The 27,676-nt window shown below is 40.1% G+C and overlaps 1 protein-coding gene across 7 annotated transcripts in view; it reads left to right on the forward strand.

The window, feature by feature from the left end:
- sema5ba (sema domain, seven thrombospondin repeats (type 1 and type 1-like), transmembrane domain (TM) and short cytoplasmic domain, (semaphorin) 5Ba) overlaps positions 1 to 27,676 on the forward strand; it is a 184,093-nt gene that overhangs the window by 88,484 nt on the left and 67,933 nt on the right. For all 7 annotated transcript variants that reach the window (XM_061053111.1, XM_061053109.1, XM_061053107.1 and 4 more), the window contains 2 exons: positions 5,977 to 6,076; positions 7,065 to 7,110. In XM_061053111.1, the coding sequence (XP_060909094.1) occupies positions 5,977 to 6,076; positions 7,065 to 7,110 (146 nt within the window). The remainder of the gene's footprint in view (positions 1 to 5,976; positions 6,077 to 7,064; positions 7,111 to 27,676) is intronic.

The raw sequence follows: 27,676 nt of genomic DNA on the forward strand, positions 1-27,676 counted from the left end.
TAACTCTTATCGTGGGACAGATCCTGTTTAAGATGTGTTCATTACATGGTGGGTGGTGTTGTTGTAACTTCTACATTGAAGTTATATTTCTACCTATCTGTTCTTTGTGTCTGTCTTGTCTGCTAACTTAAGTCTGTGGAAAGGTGATGTGGACAGTTGCAAGACGTATATAGACAAGCAGTCTACAGTATGACAGACTAAGCTGGTCTGGGAATGCGGAAGGAAACAACAGCCCAGTTGACAGCAAACGCAGCTACAGCAGCATCCAGTTACGATCTGAAAAAGAACGCTGACAAGTGATTTATATTGATTTTCAGGATTTTGATCAAAAAAGATAATTGTTGATATCCTAGTGTGTGTGTATGTGTGTGTTGGTCTGACTGTGATGATTTCCCCTCTTAGGATGGCCGCTGCTGTCCATCATTTAGACCAGTGACCTGGCGCTTTGCATTGTGGGAAACTATACATGAGAAAGACTGGTCTGATGCATACTGTGAATTTTTCTACAATCAGTACACATTGGAGTATTTTTGGCATACTGCAGATTTTGCATTTGTTCATGTACAGCATACTGCATACTGAATTTTTGCCAAATCAGTATGTACTACTGGTATAGTAGCTTGTACCGAAGACAGCCAGTAGCCTATCGTAGCTATAATCAGGAGCATGCCTGCACACAATTCAGCAACTCTATTCTTATAAATACTTGCATATTGAAATATTCATGTTATTAAAAACTAAAGAGCCCTTTTGCATGCATGTAATATCAAATATAACATGCATTTGCATATAGTTTTATAAGCATAATGCAGGGTTTGCTTGAATGAAGTACATCCTTCAGAGAGTTGTCGACCAACCACTACCATGCTACTTCAATACTCCTTATGTATACCACTTGTATGTGCTCTAAAATGGCTTTATTCAAATCTAGGGCAAAAAGGATGCCGTAAGAGAGAGGCGAAGTGCAATTATCGTTAAATGTAAGGATAATGGTAGTGTGTCTCTCCTGGAAGGCATTCACACTGCTGCATTCTTTTTCCTGGCTATGTGGGGAAATGCTCTGAAACCACAATTTCTTCTAACCGTTTGGATGCTTTATATAATGACAATCACAAACTGTTGTGATGAATTTGCTTTAAATGATGGTGTATTTTTTGGGGAGTGATTTTCAGTGTGTGGACATAACCAAAAAAACACAGTACACACATGAAACCTGTGCTCAGCTTAACCCTGCATAAACAGATGAAGTGTGGCGTTGCTGTGTCTTTGTGAAAAGACGCCTTGTCGGTTCAAAGAGGCTCTCTGATTTGCTGCACAGAGCAGAGTCTCTATATTAAGATCATCACTTACACATGTTTGAAAAACGAGCAAAAGCTGCACTTTCCCCATTTTTTGTTCTGTTTTGTTTGCAATCACTAAATAGTTTGCAAAAATCTTCTGGCTGCAGTTCCCACTTTGGACTGCTGCAGTGTAACATTAAAACAGCTTTGTAAAGTTTGGCTTTTCAACAGTTTTGTCATCGTTACATATGACAGTGTTAGCGATATTTCACAGTGAATCTGTATGAACTCTAACAAAGAAATGTAAATCTACATTCAATGTTAAGCTCTAATTGTCTGGTAGTTTTTTTTGTAAAGGTTGTGTTTCATGATGCTGAAACCGTAAGCTGTTAGGTCTTTAACATTTCAAACTCTTAGCGTCAGTGTACCAATAATCTTTAGGATGTTAATGAGGCGTTGCTGTGCATGTCAATGCAGTCCGTGTTTATAGGACTCATCCAGAGAACTGTAATTATGTGTGTTTGAATGGTGTTAACATTTACAGGGGCATTATGCACACACACACATAAACCTTCTGTTCACACATGCACAGGCTTTGTGCAAACCCGTGATCCTGTTGGACCCTTTAAATTAACTTAAGGTCTGTTTACATAAGATAGTGAGGCTAAAGATGGCCCACATTCCCCTCTGCTCCCCGCTGACCCTCACTCTTTGTCCTCTGCAGACATTAATCTGAGAGTTATGTGCAGATTGTCCTCCTCACCTCCTCGCATCGGCCTTGTACAGTTTCTACACCCACCCTCTGTGTCAAAGATAGTCAACACATAGAGGCATGCTCCAATGTGATCTCTGTGCATATGTGTAATATAAATATTTATAGAGTGTATAAGAAAGAGCTTTTTGTAGTATTTGTGTAGCTATTAGAATAACACTGGGATGTTCAGTGATTTATGATGTGTGTTGAGGTTATCCTGTGTGTACAGGGATAAATCACACTCTGTAATTATTTTTTAAAGGTTACATTACTTGCCTGATCATGCTGCTTGATAATAACAGTTGCTGTACCTGGTTCATGTTTTTTTCTTTTTCTGTGTTTAATGAGACCAAAGCTGTTGTTCTTGTAGTTAAACATGTTTGATGATGCTGCTTCGGGCAATATCATACGCTTGCATGATTGTTTTCTGTGCCGCTGGATGCATCTTTTATTACACAGGTTATAGTTCCATTAAGGGCTCAGCTGTTGGTTAAGAAATATCAGCTTTTGATTATACAAACATGACTAGGTTCGTCTTATTGTCTCTTAGTTGAAATCATGAATCTGTGCTTTACACACAGAACTTCTACATTGAAATCTCTGCATGCCGTCTGCTCAGTGCATATCTAAAAACCATTAATGCAACTGGCTTCAAAATTGGCCCTTGGATTGCTGTTAGTGGTGGCATTAGTATGGGGTAAATGAAAAGAGTAATAGCATTTTGTTATGAATAGAAATGTGAATTTACCCTGTTGTGTTTGAATCGTTTATTCAACGAGGATGCAATGATGTGATGTTGGTAAACATTGATTGTAAATCATTTTGAGGCGGACACAACTTGATCTTATATATGAATGGGGAAATTGGGACTTACAGGTGTAAGAGATGGAGTATTTCCACAGAGAAATCTTAATGAATGTGCTGTGAAAGTTACGTGTTCATACAACAACAAATAAGAAAACCATCAGAGAACTTTAACATGCCAAAGTATTTAGTAAGTTCGTCCAACAGAGGCTTTCAATGCAAACAACAGCCATTAGAATAGTTCCTCAGTTTAGGGTGTTCAATATGGACCCTTAACTTATGTTCCCAGGTGTTTAAAAAGGATCTGTTGGGAATGTTTTGTTGACGTACTCATTGTTCTGATCTGTTCCATGGACCCTAACCCTAACCAAAGACTGTTTAAAACATGGACATAGTCTCTGTGATATCCCCCATTGGTTTCTGAAGCCCAACATTGGTGGTGGCCATATTGAAAATGCTATCTCAACCTAACTTTCTTTCAACCCAGACGCTGGCAAAGAACTGGAGCTGAGGTGGGCCTTCAGTCTCCTGACAAACAGCGACAATATCAGTCATGCCCCTAATGATGAATAACTGAGATCTGTCATAAAATCCAAACAGATGAGTTATAAACATCCACTGCAAAAAGGGAGCTTTGCAGCACAACGGTTAGTCGTGCGGCCCAATGTTCAGAGGCTTAGACTTCGAGAAGGGTTTACCCCGGGTTCAAATCCGACCTGTGACACCTTTCCCGCATGTCCTTCACTACTCTCTTTCTCCCTAGTTTCTGACTCTATCCTCTGTCCTGTCACTAAAATAGAGGCATAAAAAGCCCCCCCAAAAAAATAAAGATAAAATAATTGTAATAAGAGAACTCTTCTGAATATTCATTTAATTAGAAAAATGATGAGTCATTCTCAACTCATTACTAAAAACCTTGATTCAAGTTCAGTCCCACAGCAGATCAGTGAAAAATATCCCATCCTAATCAACATCTGGCCAAAACAGATGTGGCAGATAACTCTCATTTCACTGAGGTCCCCTGTCAGTGCTGGCACCCTTAATTACAGTATGTGTGTGTCTCTGAGTGTTTGTATGTGTGCGTATCTTAAATGAAGAGCAGCATACTGTAGTGTATCTGCAGCCTGCTTTCTTATTATCACTCATATCTGTGGTTATGTGTGCAGACGACAGAGCCATATGGGCCCCATCAATCCCCACCCCCACCCCCTCTTGTGTGATGCAGAGTTGTTTCACTGTTCGCTGTGACTTCTTCCAACACTTTAATGTAGTCCTGCACCTGTAGCCTCCAGCTCATACAGGCTGCTTTGATGTTTAAAGAATAAGAAGGTATAAGGTTATCAATGTTTAATGAAGCTTTCAGAGGCGTTAACACTGTGGTCAAATGTTTTTAAATCGGACCACCACCCTAAAAAGATGAGATAAGATTCTCCCACAATCGAGAAATGTACAGTGATGCAGCAGCAAAGAGGAAGGATAGCCACACAGTGCAAAATGAAATAAAAGATTTGAGGAGCCAAAACAGAGCTGCAGTTGTTAGTTGTAGTCTGAACATCGAAAGTTATATGGAACATGCACACAGGGAACATGAAGTTGAACATTTTGGTAAATTCTGCATAGTTTTACACCTATATAAATGATATTGTTGTTTTTATTGGTAGTCATTTTGACCTCTGAACAAAAACAAACTTTATGCATGACTAGGTTGCTTACTGGCATGTTTTAGTGCATGTTATTAAGCAATTCTGTTGTGTCTTGATTGTCATTTTGATCTTTTTATTTCTATAAAAACTACTGTTCTTGAGTATCATCATCTGTGTTGCAGCTTGGCTGTAGTTAAACTTCTTACAGTGTGAAGTCATTTTTTCTTTAGCTTGCATGCTTCGCTTTACAAGTAGCTTCACAGACGCTGCTTTGTGGAAAAGCTTAAAGCCGTTTAACACGGCTTTTCAAATTGGTTAAGGGAATTCAAAGTCCCATGAGCCGCTGTCATACTGTGTACAGCATGGGAAATATGGGAAATCCCTTTATGCTGCGCAAAACCTCCCACTAGGTGAAATCCATTTAAAGGTTTGTGCTTTTGGTCACTCCAAGATTGAAGGGAGAATGCTCTTTTCCTGCACTTTTAAAGTGACATTAAAAGCCTCACCAGGCGGCCCCTCCGCTCCGCTGCTTTGAATTTTTTGATTTGTTAAAGCCAGATTCAAACAGCGCCGAGGTTTAAGGATTGTTCAGCACATAGAGTGTGTTTGTGCCTCTGTCAGGTTGTATCAGGATTGTTGCCTGTGATGTGGAGTGGACAGCTTTGTCCCTCTCTGCAGGAGACGCCATCACAGCGCAGGATGCTTCCCTGCTCGGCTCACTGCATGGTCTACTTTTACAGCTGCAGCTATTATCATGCTTTTCTTGAACTTGATTGGTGTATTTTTTTTTTATGATACTTTGTACTCTATAAACGTCTTCAAGGGTTGGGAATGGAAAATAACATCATGATTTGTTGGAGAGTTGAGTTACCGTTGTTTGACCAAAAGAGCAACATCCAAAATTAAATAGGCTAACTAAATATACAGTCATACATCCATCCATTATCTATACCGTTGTTCGGAGTCGTGGGGCCTGGAGCCGATCCCAGCTGTCATTGGGCGAGAGGCGGGGTTACAACCTGGACTGTTTGCCAGTCAATCACAGGGCTGACATATAGAGACCAGCCACACTCACATTCACACCTACGGGCAATGTAGAGTCACCAATTAACCTAACAAGCATGTCTTTGGACTGTGGGAGGAAGACAGAGTACCCGGAGAGAACCCACACGTGCACAGGGAGAACATGCAAACTCACAGAGGCTCCTGTCCGACGACGATTCGATTTGTGAGGCAACAGCGCTAATGACTGCACAAAAAAAAAATACTGTTGATTCATTTCCAGCCTATCAACAAGTCATCAAATTTACAACCCAAAGAAACATCTATACACAACCTTAAAACACCAAACATTGGACACATTAATGTGCATTAGTAGCCTTTACTGTGTTTTATGTCCGCTACTGGTAAATGTCACTGCTTTTATCTCCTGAACTTTGACATGATTTAGCTTCTTCTAACCCTCTCCCCTTCTCTTTTCTTTTTTTTCTCTCAGCTCTCAGTCCGTGGATCTCCTCTTTCTCCCACCCCGGCGTGAGAGACTATTCCCAGCTCACCCTTGACCTGACTAGGAATGAGCTTATTGTGGGTGCCAGGTAAGAAACTGTAAATCCACTCAGCTTTTCACCCCGAGGTGCACATTACTGAGAACGTGATACCCTCTCTGACTCACTCTTACTGTGCGGTTTACGGATAATGATGCGTCTTAAGTGCTCTGCGGAGGCCTCGTTGGACTGAGTCAAGCTCTGGATTTGGCAGAAAGGAGGGATTCGGAAGAAAAAATGTCATGCCATAAAAATGTGTGTGTGCTAATATGTGTGTCTGCATGTTCTTGTGTGCCTAAAACAGTTAAACTTCTAAACATATAAATATATACATGAGCTACAAGCAGAGCTGGACACTTCTCTGTTAACCCCTTAATCGCTTATTATCAGTGCCATAAGTTTTTTTCATTTTTGATGTGTACATTGATTTGAAAAAGATTATCAAAACCTTTAACTTTTGTTAAATTAAGTTTCCTTTAACCTCCAAAAGTTGCTCTTACATGGTAAGATGGATCACGGACAACCTGAGAAAGAGCCGAGGCCAAAATATCAGTTTCCGCCCAGGGCGCTTTTATTGTGAAAGGATTTTTGACCTCCCTGAAGTCACATTCTTCTGGAGCATCGCCAGAGTGAAGACAGTGGCGATACATCCAAAAACAAGTGTCTAGATTTTCAATTGATTCATTTTTTTACCCTCGAATTAGAGTTTACTAAGTCACCATGACCGCTTAAGAACTGGATTGACTTCACAAAAAGCTGATTAACAACTTAAACGCATTAAGAGTTAACAAAGTTAAAATGTTTATGAACTGTGCCCACCTCTGACTATTAGTTTCCTAACCACTCAATCGTACATCAAGATAAAAAAAAAAAGACAAATGGACGGTCACTGTTTTATTTTTAACGTCTTTTCTTTGAGGTTTAAAGCAAGTGTTTGCCCCTTATCTGACACCCTAATTTGCATTTATAAACTAGATTATCTTGCTAGTCACATTGTGCCCACTCTCATACATCTCCTTGCATTCTTTTCTCTTTCCAGAAACTTCCTGTTCAGACTGGACCTCAGCAACATGTCCATGATACAGGTAGGCCCTCTAAAGCATTCTCTTCTTTGCCTCCATTAGACTTCATATCGTCTGGTGGTTTTTATGTTGGAATTTTTTCAAATTACATTTTTTCTTTCCACGGAGAATGTTTTTTTTTATTTTAGTTTACTCTAAAACAATAGATAGAATAATTGAATGGAAAGTGTTTGGTGTATTTCCAGATTTATGTTGTTTCTTTGCTGTGATTGCGATTTCATGAAGTTACAATAAGACACTAATTTCTTTTAAATTACAAATTATAACAGTTACTTCTGACCAAGGGATTTGATTGGACAATAGTCATTCCATATATGCTGATAGAGGAAGGGGTCCTCTAACTGGCCATACAAACTGTCTTGGTCAATGCTGATCACGTTGGCACCTCAGAATCACAAAGGTCACTAAAGCAATCATCAAACAGGCTCTTATGTCAGATTTATAATATATGGGAAAAACAGATAAATCTAAGAATAAAAGGAGCTGGTCTGCTGTAGTGTGAAGATGTAAAGGAATGTAGGAAAAATACAACTTTTGAGGTAATGCTGTTATACTAAATATCAGCTCATCTTTAACGATCTTCAATTTGAATCACACTTGAGATTGTTTTCAATTTTTCTAAAGTACAACATTCCTGTGTGTCTGTAAGTTCAGAAGAAGCAGAAGATTTTCTGGCACAACTTCACCAACTAACAAGTTACATGCAGAGTGAAAGTCTTAGAAGAGGTCAAAATGCTCCAGCAACACTTGAAGTACGAAGATCAACTTTATTAACAGATTAGAGCGATGTCTGATGAAGAACACAAGCCGATACGCGTCGCTCTAATTAGTTTACAAAGTTGATCTTCGTACTTCAAGTGTTGCTGGACCTTTTTGACTCGTCTGTAAGCCTGACTTTTCTAAAGGTTCTGGATGGAGTCAGAAAAAGGTAAATAATAGTTTGGTCTGTGGTGCTGCTCATGTGTGTGTGTGGGTGTTAGCTGCAGCCTGTGTGTTAGATCCTGGTAAAGAATCGGGTGGGTGTAAACATCGTCTGATTAGCTGCTTTGGGAACAGTTCATCATTGATATCTAACAGTGTGTAGGAGAAGACTCCACAGACAGTTAAACTTTGTATCACTGCCTTGATGAATTTTTAAACCCAACATGTGTTCTGATGATGCACAGACTGAATTGTTGATGAGACAAAGCAGCGTGTGAGCCGTTCTTCCCTCTGTTTACTTTGTGCTGACCACAAAAATGTCTCTGTAAATATCTCTGAATTTCCCTTTAACACAACTTTTAGTCCATTCTGCCAACTAACTGAAAAAAGGTTGCTGCAGGAAATTCATTTAGCCTACTTAAGCTTTCTTCATTTATATGTGTACAAAATATTTCCTTTATCAATTGCATATTTTCATTGTACTTACTTCATCTTATTTGCATGTAACCATTTCATGTTGTGGAAAAAATTCTTCAACAAATGTCGACAAAAACGACATTGAGTTTGGTGGCTTTCAAATCATTGACAAACCCCGTTTGCTGTTGCTGTGTGTGGGCACTGCATCCTGTTAAGACAGAAATTTCTGAGCCCCTTCTCGAGTAATTTCATTGACATTTGTGCAGAAAGTACTCACCGCTGTGGGGCTTTCCTCTTCCATTTTAACACCAGATGTCAATAAAACACGGGCGGCTGTAATCTCCCCTTCGATTTTCTGACAGTGAAGTTGAAGTCTCTGTAAGTGATGTCTTATGTCTGAACTACAAACTTCTTCTTCTAATTATTTAAGAAGTGATGTTAACCAGAGGCAGAAATCTAGAAGCACATTTTCAGCTCAGTGTTTGGCCAAAAGACAGTTGTGTTCTAGTAAGTTAATGATAAGAACGTCAATTTACGTGACAGTTTCAGTGTCCTCCTGGAGGAGAGAGCATGCTGAGGTATGAATGTGCATATAGAGTTTAATATCCTCCATGTTGCAGATACATACATACATTGGCTGATTGTTGGTAGGCAGTCAGACAGTTGGATTCTCTGTGTCCTCCTCTGCCTGTGGGTGTGTAGTGTTGTTGTCTCTGGGGCACATTGTTGCTGTACAGTTGCATCAGGCGTTCTTATGACAAGCCTGCGAGTCTTGGGACGGTGTCATCTACACTGCTCTATGTCACTTGTGAAAAATAGCAGATTCAGGGCTTCTTTCCATGTTTGAACTGTAGCATGTCTTCTTAGTTTGCCAAAGTTTTCTGCTACTGAAATGCAAGCTCATGTCAATTATAATGCAGTTCTTTAACTCAGTGAAGGGCACATGAGTGTTAATCCTATAAGACACTTTAAACCCTTTTGTTTTGTGTCATAAAGTATTATATCGTATTGGACCATAACGTATATTATCTTATCATTTTGAATCGTATCGCATCATAAAGTATCATATCATAAAATACTGTATCATTTCACGGTATCGTACCGTATATTATCATATCCTATCGTACCATACCGTATCGTATTGTATCTACTAACTATTTTTGCTTTTTTGCCTTCATCTCTGTGCCCATCCAACCCTTTATGTTTGTTCGTTCTCTGAGAAATCTTCTTCTGCTCGAAACCTGCTTTTAAAAATGTTAACATGCTGTAGACTCTTCTGTCTGTCTCAGTGTGACATCTACAATGCTAAATGTCACTTAAAAGTATGACAGATTCAGAATTCAGCTTCAGGTAGTTTAACAAACTTTTTTGCTACTGCGTAGCATACTCATATCATCAATACTGTTTCTTTGAACTCAGTGAAGGGCACAAGAGGGTTCAGCCTGTTAACAAACTTTGTACACTCATTCAGTGAAAAGTAGTGATACATCTTTTGTTCCCACTGTTGCTGTTGGAGAATGAAGGGTCATAGTTTTGGTTTTGCATGTTTGAGCTCATTAACTACAAATCTTGTGTTCTTTTGTGATCTTGCACATTTTTCCAAAGCAAACCCCCAAGCCCTGAGATCGATTTTCCACTGTCCATGCAGACATTGGTTTCAGTTGGCTGCTGCAGAAATCCCTCTGAGGCACAAGAGCATGGATGATATTACATTGGTAGATCTTTGCATGAAAACTGTCTTCTTCGGTTTCTGATTTTTTATTTGGAAATAATAGCTAGAGAGTGGGGAATGACGGGAAAGTCAGATTCAAACCAGGGCCATCCGTTTCAAGGACACGACCGCTGTACATTGGGCGCATAGACTAACCACTAGCCCACCTGCCTGTATAATTTGTATATACATTTTTTTAAAAGAAGAGTGCAGCATTTTACTTATTGTTTCTAGGAAACCACATTATCCTCAGCGCAGACACTTTCCAATCAATATCCCCACATATTTAAAATAGAGGTTATTTAATCTTTTCTTGTTCAGCTCTTTGTGTTTGTTAATGTTGTTCTTTAGGAAAAATCATCTTCTGCTTAATTTTTTACCGATGATAGCTTCAAATCTGGCCAAATGATAGTTTTGAAACCAATTAAAACATTTCTGGCGAATTAAAATCAATCTTCTTACTGATGGTCTTGTTTGCTTATGTCGGTCAAATGGAGGCATTAGTATTGAATTGAGACTGGTTCATAACCAATAAAAACTCCTCAAAGTAAAACACCTTGAAGTTTTCACACATTCAGGTTTTTAGTTTTGATTAAAAGGAAAAATCACAGCGTTTTATTTATTCCAAATTGAACCATCATCATCCGTTATTGTTCACAGGCTTGTTTAACTATTTTTTAATTTGCCAAATCTGTAGAGACCCAGAGTGAAATTTGCAGCCTCAGTTTTATGATTATTTCAAGGACAACAACCTGCTTTACTTAACACCACATTTCCCCCCGCTGGATGAAAGCACATCAGCAGCCTCGATTTGTCTGACAAAGTCCTCTTTCACAGCAGCCACCGCTGAATGACATGATGTGTACAGCTGCCACCCGTGTGTCACTGCCAATATCAATGCGCCTTTTGTCTGCATGTCCTAGTTGTCTGCCTTTTTGGAGGAGAGAAGTTGACTTATGAGGGTTTTCATTTGTTTTCTCCCCGCTCGTGTTGTTCTGTGCAGCTCTGTGATGTTGAGCTCTTTGTCCTCAAAAAGACATCTGCCATCTTAGCATGCTTATGACATGCATACAGTGAGCGTACACACACTCAAAAACACTCCCCAAATTCTCCTTCACACACATACACAAACTCCTACACACACACATCCTCAGCTTATTGTGAGCCGTAGAGATAAATGAGGTAGATCCTACTTCACTCGGGCCAATGCGGAGGTGTCATCCGTGATGCCAAGACTGAAATCAATGAGAACATTATACGAAGTGCCCGTTGAAGCAGAGACGAGTACCCTTGTGCTCATGTGCCAGTGAACCAAAAAGCCGTCCAAAGAGACGGAGGAAGGCAGCGTCTTAAAATACTCTCTTTCTCTTTTGTTGTATAACTGAATGGAAAACAAACCAGAATCTCCCACTTGCCAGTTCAAGCCTCTGCTTCCACATCAAAGGATCGTTTCTCCGAGGCATTGCGTTCAGAATCCTGTTGCTTGTATATCCACGCCACCTGTCACAGGCAAAGACTGTTTTCACACTAGTTCTTTGTTTGAGCCTCAACTTACTCTTAGAAAGTGCAAGCTCCCTTGTAAACTCTCCTTAAATCGTAACTCTTTACTCAAAATGCCATAAAACACATTTTCAAACTCATCTGGTTGTGGCAAGTGCGAATAAGATCAGAGGGCACTTAAATATGTTTTATTTTTGACTCTGTATGATGTGCCTTTCAGAGTAGATGTCCAGTAGATGATGCACTTTAGCACCGGTCTCTCAGACCAAAACAATGTTCCCTCAGCGCACTCCATGTCCAATGTCACAATAAAAAAAGGAGTGTGATTGTTTACACTGGCTGCAGAGAGGAGGGTTGAAGTTACAAAAAAACAGTCTGGTTCAAGTTTTTCAGTTCTTAAGAAAAATACACATGTAATCATGACTCTGCTGTGAAACATGAAAGCACCAATATCTAAATTACAGCCCAAGTAGATTCTCAAGTATGACATTTTTAAAGGAAAGGATAGAATACAATAAAGACAGAAATAAAACAGTTTTATAAGCCCAGTGTTGCAGAATGACTCATCTTACGTCCAGTCGCAGTCCAACGATCAAAACTGTTTTGTTGTTTTTAGATGACAAACTGTTCTGAACAGCTTTCCCCCTTTTAGGGCTCAACTTTGGATCTGTAGACAGGCCAGGACTGGTTTCCAGAAAACAAAAACAAAAATGTAATTCCCCCTTAAAGCACCAGTCATACCTTCCATTGGAATCAAATTGTTCGTTTTATTTGTATCAATTCAATAAACTGGAAACGATACATTAAGCTTAATCAAGTAGACTAAAATGTCCAAAAGCTTGTTTTCGTTTGTGACCTCTTCTCAGTCTCTGGTTGCCAAAAAAAAAAAAAAAATTGTGTATGAGAAGCATAATAGACTTTACAAAGCTTTTATTGGATAAACTGCTAGTGACAACAGTCTGGAGTTTGTTCTTTCTTTTCAAGGCTAAACAGATGCACCACAACACCCATAAGTACTCGCCATAAGTACTCACATCATAAAGTAATCACATAGCGGTTCATGGTGCCATTATGTGAAAGTACTGATGTAACCAATCAGTGTAACCAACTGTTCAATTGTCTGTTTCTTTGGTTCAGTACAGCTGTGAAAGCAAAAATTTACAGGCACTGTATACAGGCACTTACGTCTAAGGTAAATAACAGAGCTTATCATTCACCCATTTACTTCAAGGTTATGAATGATGTCAAACAATGACTTGCATGTGGGTTTTGTGGTCCATTTCTAAGTTATTGACCAGGAAATGGACGGTTGGATAAGATTTCAGTCAATACTGAGGGGAGCTGATTCAGTTTACCTTGAGATATTCTCTGTCTGAGTGTTGTTTGTTTGTTTGTTTGTGAATGACTGAACTCCACAAATTTACCTGGAAAAACACATTGCGTACCTTCCTGAAGTACATCAGTGAGTCATTTTATGTCTCCAATTTTCTCAAGAGTTTTAATCAACATTACTATCACCCATCATCCACCTGCTCTGATTCTAGTTTCTACCATCACCGGTTCACAAACTTTTTCTCTGTGCAGATTTTAGTGAGTGCTTTTAAAAACACAGGAGGCCAGAGCCCTGATGCTAAACAATAACTTTATAGCTGTGCAATTGATGTCATATCTTCTATGGGAGTGTTCTGAATATGTATAAATGCCACTTTTCCACACAGCGCAGTATTGGCTCTATTTAATCTACTCTTTTGCTACCAGTACTCAGGGTTTTTCCTGCACATTAATCTGCAAGGCGGCTGCCTCCAGCATATTTCATAACGCCCCCAGCCCTCGTCAAAGCCTGATGTGTGTCTGGTGTGCAGACTCAGTATTTTTCTATCTTTGGATGTTTTTTTTGTACAGCACCCAGTACTAGTTTTTTGATGTGCGTGCTGTTTGATATTTCTGTATGTTTTCGTTAACAACACAGTTTACCGCAGACATCACTTGGTGAATGTATCATTTCTAACTGAAGTTACAGCACTACACCGTACCGTGAAACCGCAATGAAGTACAACTGTACCGTAGTTTGGTCTGAACCAATTACCAATAGTTTTGGGGTTCTCACTCTTTTCAGAGAATGTATTTATTTGACAAAGTTTGCAGCCAAATCATTCATTTACTCAAATAAGTGACCAGTCAGGATTCCCATGTGAGCCATTTAGAAACAACCCAGTGATCGATGATATAAAGTAGGGGTGGGGGAAAAAAACAATTTATGTAAAGCTCGTGATTCTTATCTTCTGAGGTTTTGAATAGATTTATAACTTCCAAAAAAGGTCACTCACTGCTAAGTGCTAAGGCTAGCTCTTTCACTCAGTAGAATGCCAAATGGAGCAGCAAAAATGTCAGCCAGTCTCACAGATGACTGCAGTAGATCCTGAAGTATGTACTAATTCAAAAATAGACTTTGAATCCATGAATCCAGAGTCATTTTGAATTGAAAATAGATTCTGAATCGAATGGTGACCCCATTATCTGAATGGTGATTGTTTCCTGTCCCTTTTCAATAATGCATGTCATGGAAACATAAAGGGAAAAAATGTTTTTGGTAACAAAACATGGAGAGGTTTACTTCTACAAGAACACAAACAACTTTAAAGCTTGGCATTCTGTGGGCTTTTTTTGAATGTCAAAGTTCAACCTTACTTAAAGGAAGTGTCAGTGGATGGTGTGAAAGTTAAGAGTAGCAGGTAAGGTCAGGCACAAAGTCATCTTGTAGAGATGAAAGCGGGCCGGTGGAGTGCAAAGCATGACTGGCTCTACTTTGAAATGAAGGTCGTCCATTGAGAGCAGGTGAAACTCAAACTGACGCTGTTCAGAAACAACTTGCTGATTGATTGAAAAGCAAACCAAAGAGGGTGGCCTGCTCACCGTCTAATCACAAAGTTGCGTTCTCTGCTTACCCATTCATCTGTTGGAACTGGCTGGCTTCAGCTTTCCAATGGAAGCATTTAAATGGCCTGAAACCACACACCGCTGTCCCCATCCTCATCACCATCCCTACCCCCTTTTAGTATCCACTTTTACCTTCGGTGTAAGGCTATGTGGTGCCGTTGTTGTGTGGGTTGTTGTTTGTGTGTCATCCAACCGGCAGCCTATGACAGCACCAAGTGATAAATCCAGCCGCAAACCACTTGGCCTGAAGACAAAACTACGGTGGCCAACAAGGGCAAATGTGCTACAACAGTAGATAAAAAAAAGGTTTGGATTCAGAAACAGCAGTTCAACAACGCATTCACAGATCCAAAACAAATACAACAGGAAAGTGATGAAAGTAAAAAAACAACTGTCAAAAGCTGACAGATATGCAATAACAGCAAACATTCAACAATGACATAAACACACACAATCCCAGAAGACAACTGAAAGTGAAAAACCCTTGTGATCAAATGATCAGCTCCAGGCCTGCAGGGGGCGACAAGTGAAACAGGATTTTGGGTCAATGTCTTTATAGGTGAGCAGGTTTTTCTTTTTGTTTTTGCTGCACATTTTGTGTGTTTTTAAAGAAACAATGCAAATACAAAGCTCAAAACTCAAACACAGAAATATGCAGTTATTTGTGAAACATGATTATCTTTAAAATACATCCAACCACTTTCTTCTTCCACTTATCGCCTCCTACAACTCCTGAGCACTCCTATCCTGCCGTGGTGACCATACATACACAATTTCCTGTTTTGTTTTTTTTGATTAATGTGTTTTTTATTTTGCATCATGCATTTATCACTTGTGTGGTTTTAATGTATTGATTTTACTTTTTCTAATGTTTTTAAATGTGCATTGTGTTTCCTTTGTTGTACTTCATTTAAAAAACTTTTTTTTTTAATTGTTTATGAGGCCTGTTGTTGCACAGAGTTTGCCCTTTTTTGGCCACCGTACAAAATCTGATCTGCCTTGGTGCAAGAAGTTGAGATGAAGGGCCTGATGTAACGTCTGTGAATAAATGCATGACCATGTGTCTGTCAAGGCAGTTAAGCGTGTATTTGCCAGCTTTGCAGTCTTTGTGGTCGAGGTTTTAGATGTTGCACCATGCCAGAGGGGGGTACAGGGCCACCTAGGTGCTGATTCCATGGCTTTCAAAGGCTCGGCCAAGACTGTTCTGTTCACGCACCTGGGAGAACACCTGCTACGGCCATTAGTGAGCAGGCAAGCGTGGAGGAATGAATGCGTAGGCAATCAGCAGAGAAAGGGACTGAGAGGGAGGTGGAGGAGACAGACAAGGAGAGCCGGGGATAAAGAGGTAGGCAGGAGCCCGAGAATGAAAGACAGAGAAGATTACAGGAGGGGAAAAAAGAGCGAGAGACCAATGCAAAACCAATAGAACAACAGTGAAAATACCTCACAGAGCTGAAGAGATGAAGACAAATGAGAAAGAGAAGAGGAGTGAATATGAGAGAGAGAGTGTGTGTGTGTGAGGGAGGTGACAAGCTCTCAGTCTGCTCCAGCTCCCGAGTTTCTTTCTCTCTCTGGACCCTTCCTCTAGTTAGCCTCTGAGGAGTCATAAGAAATAGTTCCCCAGTGTGCGGTACCCTCACAGGACGTGTTGGAGCCATCAGAGGCAATGTTTCTCACACACTGTGCCTCCTTTTCTTGTTTCTGTAAGCAGGAAAACGCAGACTTTGCCAAAGTAGGTGGAGGGTTTCAATGAATATGTAATAGGAACTTTCCTCTACTGCCTGAAAAAAAAACAATGTACAATCATTATACCACAAAATGTAGATGTTAAAAAGAGTAGGAACAGAAAAGGAACAGGCTGTAAACGTTTATAACCTGTTTTTGCCCGTTAAAGCTATGTGCTTTAATGGTCCAATCTGTGATGTAATATTTCTAACTTGTATCAGTTATGATAAGATTGTTCCTAACTATAGCTCAGATTTCAGATAGCAGCGACTTTCATTAAAACAAACACACAATCATGTTCACTCAGATGACTTGATGGGTTGTATACAAATGCACAAGTTAGCCAAACAGTGAAGTCTCTGATTGATTTCTGTTGTTCAGATCCATCGAGACGCCACACTAGGTTCAATAACCACTAGAGTTGAGTGTTCACACTTTTCCTTCCAATTTGTCAACAAGTGAATGGGTCAGTCTGAACATTTTAAGATAAAGCTGAATCAATGGCGTCTTTGTTTTCCTCACAAGATAATACAATGTGTTTAAAGACAAAGTACTCTGTGTTTTATCCTCATACTGTACTTGACACACAAACACACACAATTACCAACCCAGCTACCTCACAGAGGGACTGTTCAGTCCTCCTACTCTGCCAGAGCCCAGACTCAGAAGCTGCTGCACATCCTCAGAGTTTCGGCGTCTCTATATCCTCCTTCTCTTTTCATTTTTTAACTCAGCTTCTCTCTGTGTGTCTTTTTTGTGCCAAGTAGAGCTGGTATTAGTGCTGGTGGTGGGTCTGACTGCATCCACCCACATGCTCTGTCCTAGCAGGGCTCCCACTGACACAGCTCTCTCTCTCTCTCTCTCCTCTCTCTCTCTCTCTCTCTCTCTCTCTCTCTCTCTCTCTCTCTGTTGTGCCGGTCCGTCTGATCTCTGCCGCAATCACAGCAGCAGGAGGAAGATGGTGGGAGGAGTGTGTGTTTGTGTGTATGTGTGGTGGGGGATAAAGCAGAGGAGTGGGAGAGTGGTTAAAAAAAAGAAAATCTGAGGTTCAGTGAAGCTCAAGTGCTCAATGGGTGGAAGAGGAGAGCTGCAGCAGGAGCTCTGTATCTGTTCCCCTAGCCTTTTCACACATGCACTGCTGCAAAGTTTGAGAACATTTCAGGACAGGATGCCGTTGAAATCTTCCTGAGGTGCCTGTTGGAAACTTGCGGTCTCATGAGGCACGATGTGACGTAAAAAGGGCGACGCAGAAATGGCAGGTGATGCGTCAGAGTCCAACGTTATAAAGACAGTTTGTGCCTTTAAATCAATGCTACTTGTAATAGAGGTATTCACAGTGAGGAACATACTTGCAAGCACAAGAGTATGAAGCAGCATCATTACATGCACGACAATCACACCAGTCGAGTGATACAAATGTCGTCACCCCCGTCAGCCGGCTTGAAGCAAATGTTCCTGAATATGAGCTGCTGGAAAAATCTGGGTGAAATAAATTGTCTGTTTGCGTTCACACATTGAGCTCAACCTGAGGAATTTGAGAACAATTTCAGGTTGATGTGTGAAAACACCTTATGGGGCGCCGGTGGCCTAGGGGTTCGTTTGCACTACATGTGTAAAGCCGATGGCACGGGTTGGGGTCCAACCTGTGGCCCCTTTGCCACATGTCATGCCCCTCTCTCTCCTTGGTTTCTGACTCTGTCCCGTCTCTCCAATAAAGGCACAAGAAGCCCCAACTTGAATCTAAAAATCAAACAGACAAAAACACCGTCTGATTGTTTGTTTTTCTTATTATTTTGAGATGCATATGGGCTGTGAGCGAATCCTGATTAGTTGAAAAATAAAGACAGCAACCTTTGATGGGCAGACTTTCAAGACAGAGATGGAAATAAATGCATACCTCATCTTTGACTTTCTTTTTCCTTTCTCATTTTCTCTCACCTTCTTTTGTAGTTTCAAAAGTAAAGAAAATAACACAAGCAGAGCCCGTTTTTTTTCTTTTTTCCACATTTTCCAACGTAGCCTACTAACCGGAGATAGAATATTGATTCGTCTCCTGCTAACATGTTTGTGCGAAACCTTGAAGGTACTGAATTGTACTTCATGTGTTTGTCTCTAGCTGCTTTTTTTCCCTTTCCTTTTTTTTTTTGTGAGTCACAGAAGTCAGCGTTGGCCTCTTCAAATTGTGTCTGATGCTGTTTTTTTTTTTTTTCTTCAGTCATGCAAAGAAATGGCGTAACAAACAAAGTTACTCACACATACACATGCATTCATATAACTACTGCAACACTGATGGTTGCTCCTCTCTCGGAATTCCGTCTTGCTCTTTTTCTTCCCATTTTTCCACTCACAGATGTGCAGATATTTGAAGAGGTCAAGGCTTCAAAGATACCGGCCTTAACCTTATGAGGAAATATGGTGAAGAATGTAACTCTAGGTGTCAGCCGCTCAGCCGGTACGGGGTCATGCATGTTCTGACCTCACTTGTTACCGAGTTAAAGCACCAGCATAGAAAGAGCTGGAGGACTTAGGGGAAGGAAATCAGGAAAAGAAAAGGTGTGCAGTAGGTGAGAGTATAAGAGTGAATAGAATATATAAGAATCTCTTGCTCTTTTCTGACATTTTTGCAGAGGGAGAATTTATGCCTTTTGTACTCTGCTCAAAAGAACAGCATGCATTGTAAAGTAAAGAGCAGAAAAGGACTTGATGAAGATGAGTATAGGGTTTTAAAAAAGCTAACAGAATAGATATAAAGGATGTACAGCAATTCTTTTTTAGTAATAAACATGCACAATCCCTGCAAGTTTGACGTTGGCTCTGAATCTTTTGTCACTCACTCAGAGAGAACAGAAACTGTAGTTAACCTGGGTTAGCATCACTTGGTCGGACTGAATTCAGCAATGACAAAGCTTTATGGTAATAAAATAAGGTCATAAAATGTCCACAGAACATTAAACACACTGCCTCAGATGAATATCCAATTTCAGCTGTCTGTCCATGCCTTCATCTTGTTCAAGAGAACATGACTTCTGTAAAAAGAAAAAGGCCTAAAATGTGCTGCTTTGGTGTAATGCTGCTAAAATGCTAACTCCTGTTTTGTTTGAATAATAATTCCTACTAAGATGAGGCATGTGTTTCATTAAAAAAGCAACGATGGTCTACTGAGAATGCCTTGAATAGTTCACATGTAGCAAAAAAGAAAACTGTGTTTCATAAGACATTTAAGGAGCTAGCAAGCTAGCTAGTTTGTGGCTATCCTGTACAGTCCTGAAAGATTTGCTGAGGATGATGCATACACTGAATAAACGTATGAAGTTAACGTGGCGGCTGTGATGTCACCCATCGGTCTGTTGACTACCAATCTCTGAACCCTTCGGCAATTATCGAGTGTGAAAGAGAATTTGATGTAAAAAAACAAGCTGACCTCACATTAAGCAAAGTTTTGACAAATGGATCTCAAAGGCACACTTACACCTAAAAGCTTTTTTAATAACACCAACAGGAGTAAATATGATTTGTTTGTTCCTCCTCTGCTAATCAGTGTGAGGGGAGCAGGAGGAGGAGGGGGAGGGAAAGGTCTTTGTCAGTCCATCAGATAATCCGTGCTCAGATAAGACTGGAGCAACATGGAGGTGGAATGTAAACACCATATTACTGTCTGGATCTCCTCCTATCTCTCTCCATCCATCCATCTGCCTTAAACCGCTGCTCCGCCATCCCCACTCTCACTTATTTTCATATCACTCATCTGCCATTTTGCATTCTTTAAATCCCAACAACTGCAAAAATACGTCAATAAATCACAATCTGCCTCTCTCCAGGAGAACATTTTCTTTGCTCCGGGGTTTATTCCTACATTTAATATTTCTTTCTCTGTGCATGCAGAAGTCGCTCTTTGTACAGAACAATCACATCGTACGTCAACATGCAGACTTTACTTAAAAAAGTATTGCATCAATTTAATCAAGTGCTGTAGATGATTGTTGTTGGGCATGCCAAGACAAAGCTACTCATTCACCTAAATGGGTGTTGTGGAAGGAAATCTTGAAAATATGTGTTGCAATATACATAGATGCTGGACTGATGGAAACAGTTGCTTTGTAAGTCTGATAGATAGTGCATGTTATTGGTGAGGTCAGCAGAAGTCAGAAGATCATTTCTATTTTACAGTAATTTACTGTCAGTTGCAGAAGTTTCTGCTTAACTTAAAGTTGAATTGTTTGAAATACCAGTTTGTTTTGGTAATCCACACATGCTTGAATTTCTGGATTTGACTATTTAGAATATCATACAGTTTTATTTTTTCCGAACTGCAGTTTGACTATAATAACTTTTCTCAAAAGATAACAGTTGTCGTTTTTTATTCAGGGAAAAAAATAGCAGTTGAAAACAGGAAAAATATTGCATAGGCTACATATGTTACCATCAACCTCAGCACAATGCAAAATGTTTTTTTATAGGTTTATTTTAGGGCTTTTTGTGCCTTTATTTTAGTGATAGGAAAGCGTATAGAGTTGGAAATCAGAGAGAGAATGATAGTGGGGAACGACATGAGGGAAAGGAGCAACAGCCCGGACTTGAACCTGGGTTGACCGACCGGAGGGCCACAGCCTACGTACATGGGTTGATCGCACCAACTACTAGGCCCCCTACGCCCCAATGCAAAATGTTTTATATTGAGGAGTCTGGCCCCTGCTGATTCCCATTCTTACCTGTGTAATTGTCAAGGCAAGACCTGCTGGTGGAAGAGGACGGGACAGTCACAAAGAAAGCCTGACTCCTGACTTTATTGTCTTTATGCTGCAAACTCACCCTGGCTCAGTGTGATCCTGTGCTGCAGCTGAACTGAAGTGTTCCATCTAGCAGAGCACCGTCAGGTTTCCCTCTTGATTGATTTGCCCTTTTTGGAAATTCATGGGGGAAATGGGGTTATGGAAAGGGGCAAGTGTGCTCTTTGTGATTTTGTTCTTTCCAAAAAATAAAGGTGGTTAAAGCCAATTTCAACAGCCATTATCCCCGAGCTGGGATCAGAGCAAAACTTCCTTTCTCTTGAAGTCACCTCTTTTTTTTGTTGTTGTTGCTGTGTCCTTATTTTCCGACTGGGAGACTTTGACTTTTTGTTTGTTGTTAGTTTTCTGGCGGAGAACTTCTTAGAAGTTTTGAGACAGGAGTTTTGTCCTGGGATTTGTCCTTGTCGTGGTGTTTGTGTTTTGGGGTTGTTGGAGTCGAGCTGTGGTCTCTGGCTCCCACAGACAGCTGATGATGAGCAGCCCCCAGGTGGCCGCCCTGCTGTGCGACATGATGGTCTGCCTCCTCAGAGCTAAAGACCTCTTTAACAGATGCAGGGCTGGGGGAAAAAGGCTGACAGCAGTACTCTAGCAAAACTGCACTGCGGTCTTACAATGTAATCGGTGTTAGAAAAGCAGATGTCAAAGCAATAAGTTACTTTTCCTTTTGTTGCTCTTACCCAGTAATTTCTGTGTAGATTTTAGTTTGGCAATTTCACCAGTTCTTGGCTGATATAGCAATCTTTTATATTGCTGGAATGAAAAAGTACCACTTTTCATTTACTACTCGATTCATCAGTATTTTTTTTCCCATTCTGTATCAGCATTTTAAATCTTCTCCAAACAATATCCTTTCCTTCCTTTAATTTTGGAAAGAAAATTGTAAAGAAAAATGAAATGATCGTAAGCCACCACCTTCATTTATATCATTTTAAATGTTTTATTTATCAGCTTGATATGCTGGGTAGTCAAAAATCATACAAAACCCATGAACCCCAGCTTGTTTTAGCTTTAAAAAAAACCCAGTCAAAAGTTTGAATGGAATTCAAAAGACTTTAAATCATAAAAAACAGTAACCTTTGAAATGGTTAACTTTTAAAATGACCCCAAGTTACAGCCTCAAATTTAAATAATTGTTATATAGCAGTAATTTAAAGTTGTTGTTTTTGAATTGGGTCTGCCTTTAAGAAAAAATTCTGAGATTTCTAGATAAAGTCTCATGAGAATAAAGTCTTAGTATTATGGGAATAAAGTCTAAATATCAGGAGAATAGAATGTGTGTTGATATCACAAAAATATATTTCAATATTGAATGAAAAGTGTTAAGATTATCCCTCAGTTTAACCTTTTTATTAAAACATGAGCTAAACATCAAAGCTCAGGGACAGTCTGTTCAAACCATTGCACTGACACCTGACAGCAACATGAAGTATGAGCGGCTGAAGCAGGACCATTGGAGGACAGTTACCATGCAGCTGCTATGACTGTTTGCTGTTGTTTGGTCCCAGCGTGCGACGTCTCCCTGCGCTGGATCAAGGTCAGGAGAACAGAGCTGACCTGAGGGGTCACCGTGTGCTCCTTTAAACAGGAAATGTCTTCTGCAAACTCCTTCATCAACAGGGACAGTCAGGAATGTCCCAAAACACAGAAAGAAAATAAATCAATGTGTTGTTTTAGGTGTTTTTTGTCACATGGAATTCCTCCAAGAGAAGAGGCTTCGGTTTTGCTGAAGTCGCACTGACCTTTTCTCATGCGGGTGCGGGTGGTGTTCACGGAAGAGGGGTTTATTCCAGATATATCTTTGATGATTATCTACATTATGCATGTGACATACAGCTACAGTCCTCACATTTCTAACGGACGCATGGATTCATGGATGAAAGAGGATGGAATAATGTGAAAGGCTGCAGGACGGACAATAAGCTGACCCTCTCACATATTCATATCGCACTGTATCAAGCTCCTCTCTCCTGCCCTGAGTTTGATGACTCACGGCTGATTTCATTCACACTCTTCATTAATTCCAATGCTGCAAATGGGCCACAGATTTAATTATTGATGCGGCCTTTGTCCGAATGGAGGGATAATCTGTGAGCCTGAGAGCTGAGAGCAAGAGGAGGCCACTTGTCACAGTGTTCGGTGCTGCAGCTCGGCTGGCCTGCTTTAAAGCGATGTCTAAGCCTCCTGAGAAAGAAGAGCTATCTGTTATGGCATACTGAATGTCTGTGCAGCGATGCCTGTATTTATACATTAAACCATGTATTGTTTTGGGTTCTTACAATTTGTGTTCTTGTGGATTTATATCCTCCTGTGCTGGAAAGTTTGCGTAACAGTGTGCTGCAAGAGACAGATAGATGGCTTGGTTGTAATCTGTCATACGTCTGTGAGATTTCTCGTCCACAAAACACAGCCAATAAAGTGTTGTATTTATGATTTAGGAATGACAAATAAATGAGTTGATATAACATCTTTGTGTAGATGTGATCTCACCCACTGCTGCACGAAAAATGATTTTGTAGGATCACTGCTATAATTAGAGTTTGGAAAAAAAGAGATTCTTATCTTCTGAGATTTAAGATCGATTTTCTTTTTTGTCTAATCAGTCACTCCCTGCTAAGTGCTAAGGCTAGCTCTTTAACTCAGTAGAATGCCAAATTCAGCCATTCTCACAGATGAGTGAAGTAGATCCTGAAGTATGTACTCATTCAAAAATAGACTTTGAATCCATGGAGCAATGAATCATTTTGAATCAAAAATTAATTCTCATTCAAATCATGACAACAAGAATGGAAATTTAATCGAACCGTGAGACACCCAAAGATTCCCAGCCACCTTTTCAATTATCAAACGGACAAATGAACAAACAAACAAATCTCAGCCGGTTGAAAAATGTTTGAAAGGAAGCCTTGAATGGACCATCTTGATTTTACCCCGTTTTTAACCGAACGTTCATTTTGTTAATATCCGATTTAGTGCTCACGGTGAGAAATTAAAATATTTGATTATGAAATGAAAATACTGCCATTACAAAGTTTAGTTGTACTTTGCCTTAGTGTTGTTAGGTTGTAGCCTTTTGGGTTAAGGAAGAGGGGAGTGCCCAAAAAAAAAAAGAAATCCACCAAACGGGTGTAGTCACTGATCCACAGCTGCAACAAGCCAATCAGCTCGTTCACACTTTCTGATTCTACTCTCCACACCAATTCTTATGGATGAATTGTCCAAAAGGCCACTGATAAGACGACCAATGAAGTCTGACACGCTTGAAAATGTACAGACAACGACTGGCCACACATAGCTTAAAAGATCCCGTTGACCACCCGTCCATTCAGCGTGTCAGAGTCAACACGGAGCTGCTCATGATGAACGAGCGTCCTCCAGTGTTTTAGCATAATGAACTAAACTACAGAGCTGTTTATGCTGAAATGTAAGTTATTCTATTAATCAGATGTCACTCTTTTTTTCTTTGGTTTTACTTTCAAACCTTCGATGAATGTCCTTCAAATTAAAAAGCTGAAAATAATGATCCTTATTTAAACACTGTGTACTTCATGTTAGTGTGCACATTGCTGTGTGTTACCTGCGTCTCTCTCTTGTCCGTGTGTGGGTGCACACACAGTACAGTGAGTGTTGGAGGAAGAGAAGGAGTAATCCTCTGTGCTGGTTGGTTGGTCATGGAGAGACTGTCTGCCTTCACCTGTCAGCCTCCCTAATGTGGATTACAGGGAGTGGGAGGAAGTAACAGGGTGAGTGGGCGACCACATACAGGCTGGAAACGGAACCATACAACGTTTTTCAACATCAGAGCAAGAGAGCGGGGCTTCTTATTCTTAATGTACACTGCTTTTGAATTTAAGAAAACTTCTGTAAATGTTAAAATCTAACCTTACATACCAACTCTCACAGAAGCATCCCGTTTACAACAGATGAATCATGACGAACACAGCCTTGAATGTCTCTCTGAAGGAGCACAGTAGTGTTTTTACAGTATTACAAAATTTGGCACATTAACCATGGAGAACAGCATGTCCTTGTAAGAATTTAATAACTTTTTTAGTATCTCTGCATATTGAAACTTCTTTTTCAGCACTGTGAAAACTTTTTGTAACACCCAAGTAAAAAAAAAAAAAAAAAGAAGTCAAGCACTAAAATTTTAAAGGCTCTTTGAGGAGTGCTGGTTATGAAACAACTGGCATAAAATATTTATGCCTCTTAATGACCTACAAAAGCAAACGAGACCGTGAGAGACAAGTTTGATAGGTTCTATGAAGTCACTTCTTGTGCTTCTAACCTCTGCTGCAGGGTAGGTGTCACACAAAGTGAGTTACTGCACACTGCAGATTTTTGGGTAACCAAAATCTATGCAAGCCAAAAGTTCCCCACAGGAGCTATAAGAGGTGTCCAAATTGAAGGGTAGCATCCTTCGAAGGTCTTGGTAGCCTGTGTAGACGGCTCAGGCTGAACTGAAATGAGACAGTCTCGTCCAAGAAGGATGTCCCGTTTGCATCATTAACTGCTCCTGCCTTTGTTACCACGGTAAGCATCACTCTTGTCTCCTAGCAACCTCATCAGCAGAACTAGCTAACAAAACGTCACATATCTTTAGGTAATTTGACGTTTTGCTGCTCCCCTTTGTTTTTAACAAACTCTATCAATAACCATTTGATTGGGTTGAAAGCAAATTCTTCTATTTAAAAGTGAATTGCTTTTTTCTGCATCCGCTAGCTTCTTTTGAACTGGGGCAGAATAACTGACAATGAAGGATGTACTGAATGGATCCTTCATTGTGCAGGAAAGGTAGGACACGTATGTCGGCCGTATTTGAAGAAGCCTTTGGCCTGCCGCTGTGACATCATTGGCCAAGAAATGTTTGAAGGATGAAGTCCCTGAATTTGGACAGCTATTATGTTTCAAATGACAAGACCGTGTCATTTCACACCTGTCCACCAGGGGCTCTCAGTGTCTCCCTATAACTCTGCATGGGCTGCTTTTAACCCCAACTTACCATGACAAAGAAGTTTATTTTGAAATCATTTATGGTGCATAAACACTCTGATATATTTGTTCAGGTACAAGTGCCTAAAAGTCCCAACTTAATAGTGATGCCAAAACAGTACCAAATGTTTGAAACACAAGTGCCTAGCCATCCAAGAACTTTATCATGACGTGTCATTATGAGTAAATATCCAGTCATTATCATAAGAAAAACAAAGATTTCTCTCCGTGCATTTAATGCAACCTTGTTGTCTTCAGTATTCGGTGTTAAGGATATGCTTAAGTGCATAGCTGGCTTTGTCAGTACCTAATTATAAGCTGCAAACACAATCGGGCTAAAGACATCCTTAGTGTGAAATTGAATCTGTTTTAAAAGGGCAGTGAGGCATATTTGCCGAACCAGACTCTTTAGTTCAAACTTGATTGACTGTCGCTAAATGTTTGCAGCTCTTTCACCTCCATTTCTTATTCTCATCCGTGGGCTGTGATTGATTAGTATAGTTGTATTAACAGGGTTGTTAGATTTCAGGTTGTTTTTAGATGTATTTGTTCTCTTCTGTTACAATGCTGCGGGCTTGGAAAACAGCATACTGAAGTCTTTGTACATACAGAAACACAAGTATAATGACTGATAAACTAAAGCTGCCTTTCACACCTGGAGACTGGCTGAAAGTGTTGGAGTTGTCAGGAGTGTTTGTAGCTTCGCGTTCACGGCTCGATGAACATCTGCTGTTTGCTGTTCGTTCCTCCTGCCGCTGTCTGTCTGCTGCTTTCCGCATCTCTCAACCATGCAAACATTTAGTCATAACTTTTAAATATTGTGTTTTTTTGCTCGAGTATAGACACACAACAACAGTGCGACCACCCCCTCAGACTGCTCTCCTCCATGTCTGTGTGTGTGCTGATGAGGGTGTAGGTTAGGGACCTCGTGCAGCACCGGTTTAGTGTGTCAGAGTGGGTGTTTGACAAGGAGAGGTATGAGTAAAGGAGCTTCTGGTGTGTTCTGTGTGTGTGTGTGTGTGTGTGTGTGTGTGTGTGTGATAATGAAACACAAAAGAGAGGATGTGGGTGTGTCCATATATCTGTGTTTGGAGACAATGAGCTGCGAGACAAAGCGTTGGTGAAAGTCATGTTTCATGCATCTGTGGTTTTGTATGTGGCTTTGGAAACCTGATATCTTTGTTTATATGACCGTGACCCTATATTCTTTCTGTAATTATATACATTTTTATGCATTCATTCTTTTTTTTTCCTTGCACACTTTCGATGAACTAGCACTTCACCATGTAAAGGTGAAAATCTCATGAAAATCATATAATACTTAAAGCTTATCTCTGGTCCACTAATCCAGCAAAGTATTCAATTGGGAAACAAAGAGGTAGGTTGCAATCTTCTGCTGTTTCAGTTCAAATTTGAGTTATAGATTTCGAATGGTTCTGTGTATTGAAGGTCCAGTTTTTCTCTACTGGAAACACTCTCAATGACTTCAATTATTTAACTCCCAAATCACGTTCCAAAAAAAGCTACAACGACAGTTTTCTCCAAGAACATCAGATTTTCAAGATTTATGTCAAAAGGTGAT

Source organism: Labrus mixtus, chromosome 13 (genome assembly GCF_963584025.1).
Source record: "Labrus mixtus chromosome 13, fLabMix1.1, whole genome shotgun sequence".
In the NCBI taxonomy this organism is placed as follows: Eukaryota; Metazoa; Chordata; class Actinopteri; order Labriformes; family Labridae; genus Labrus; species Labrus mixtus.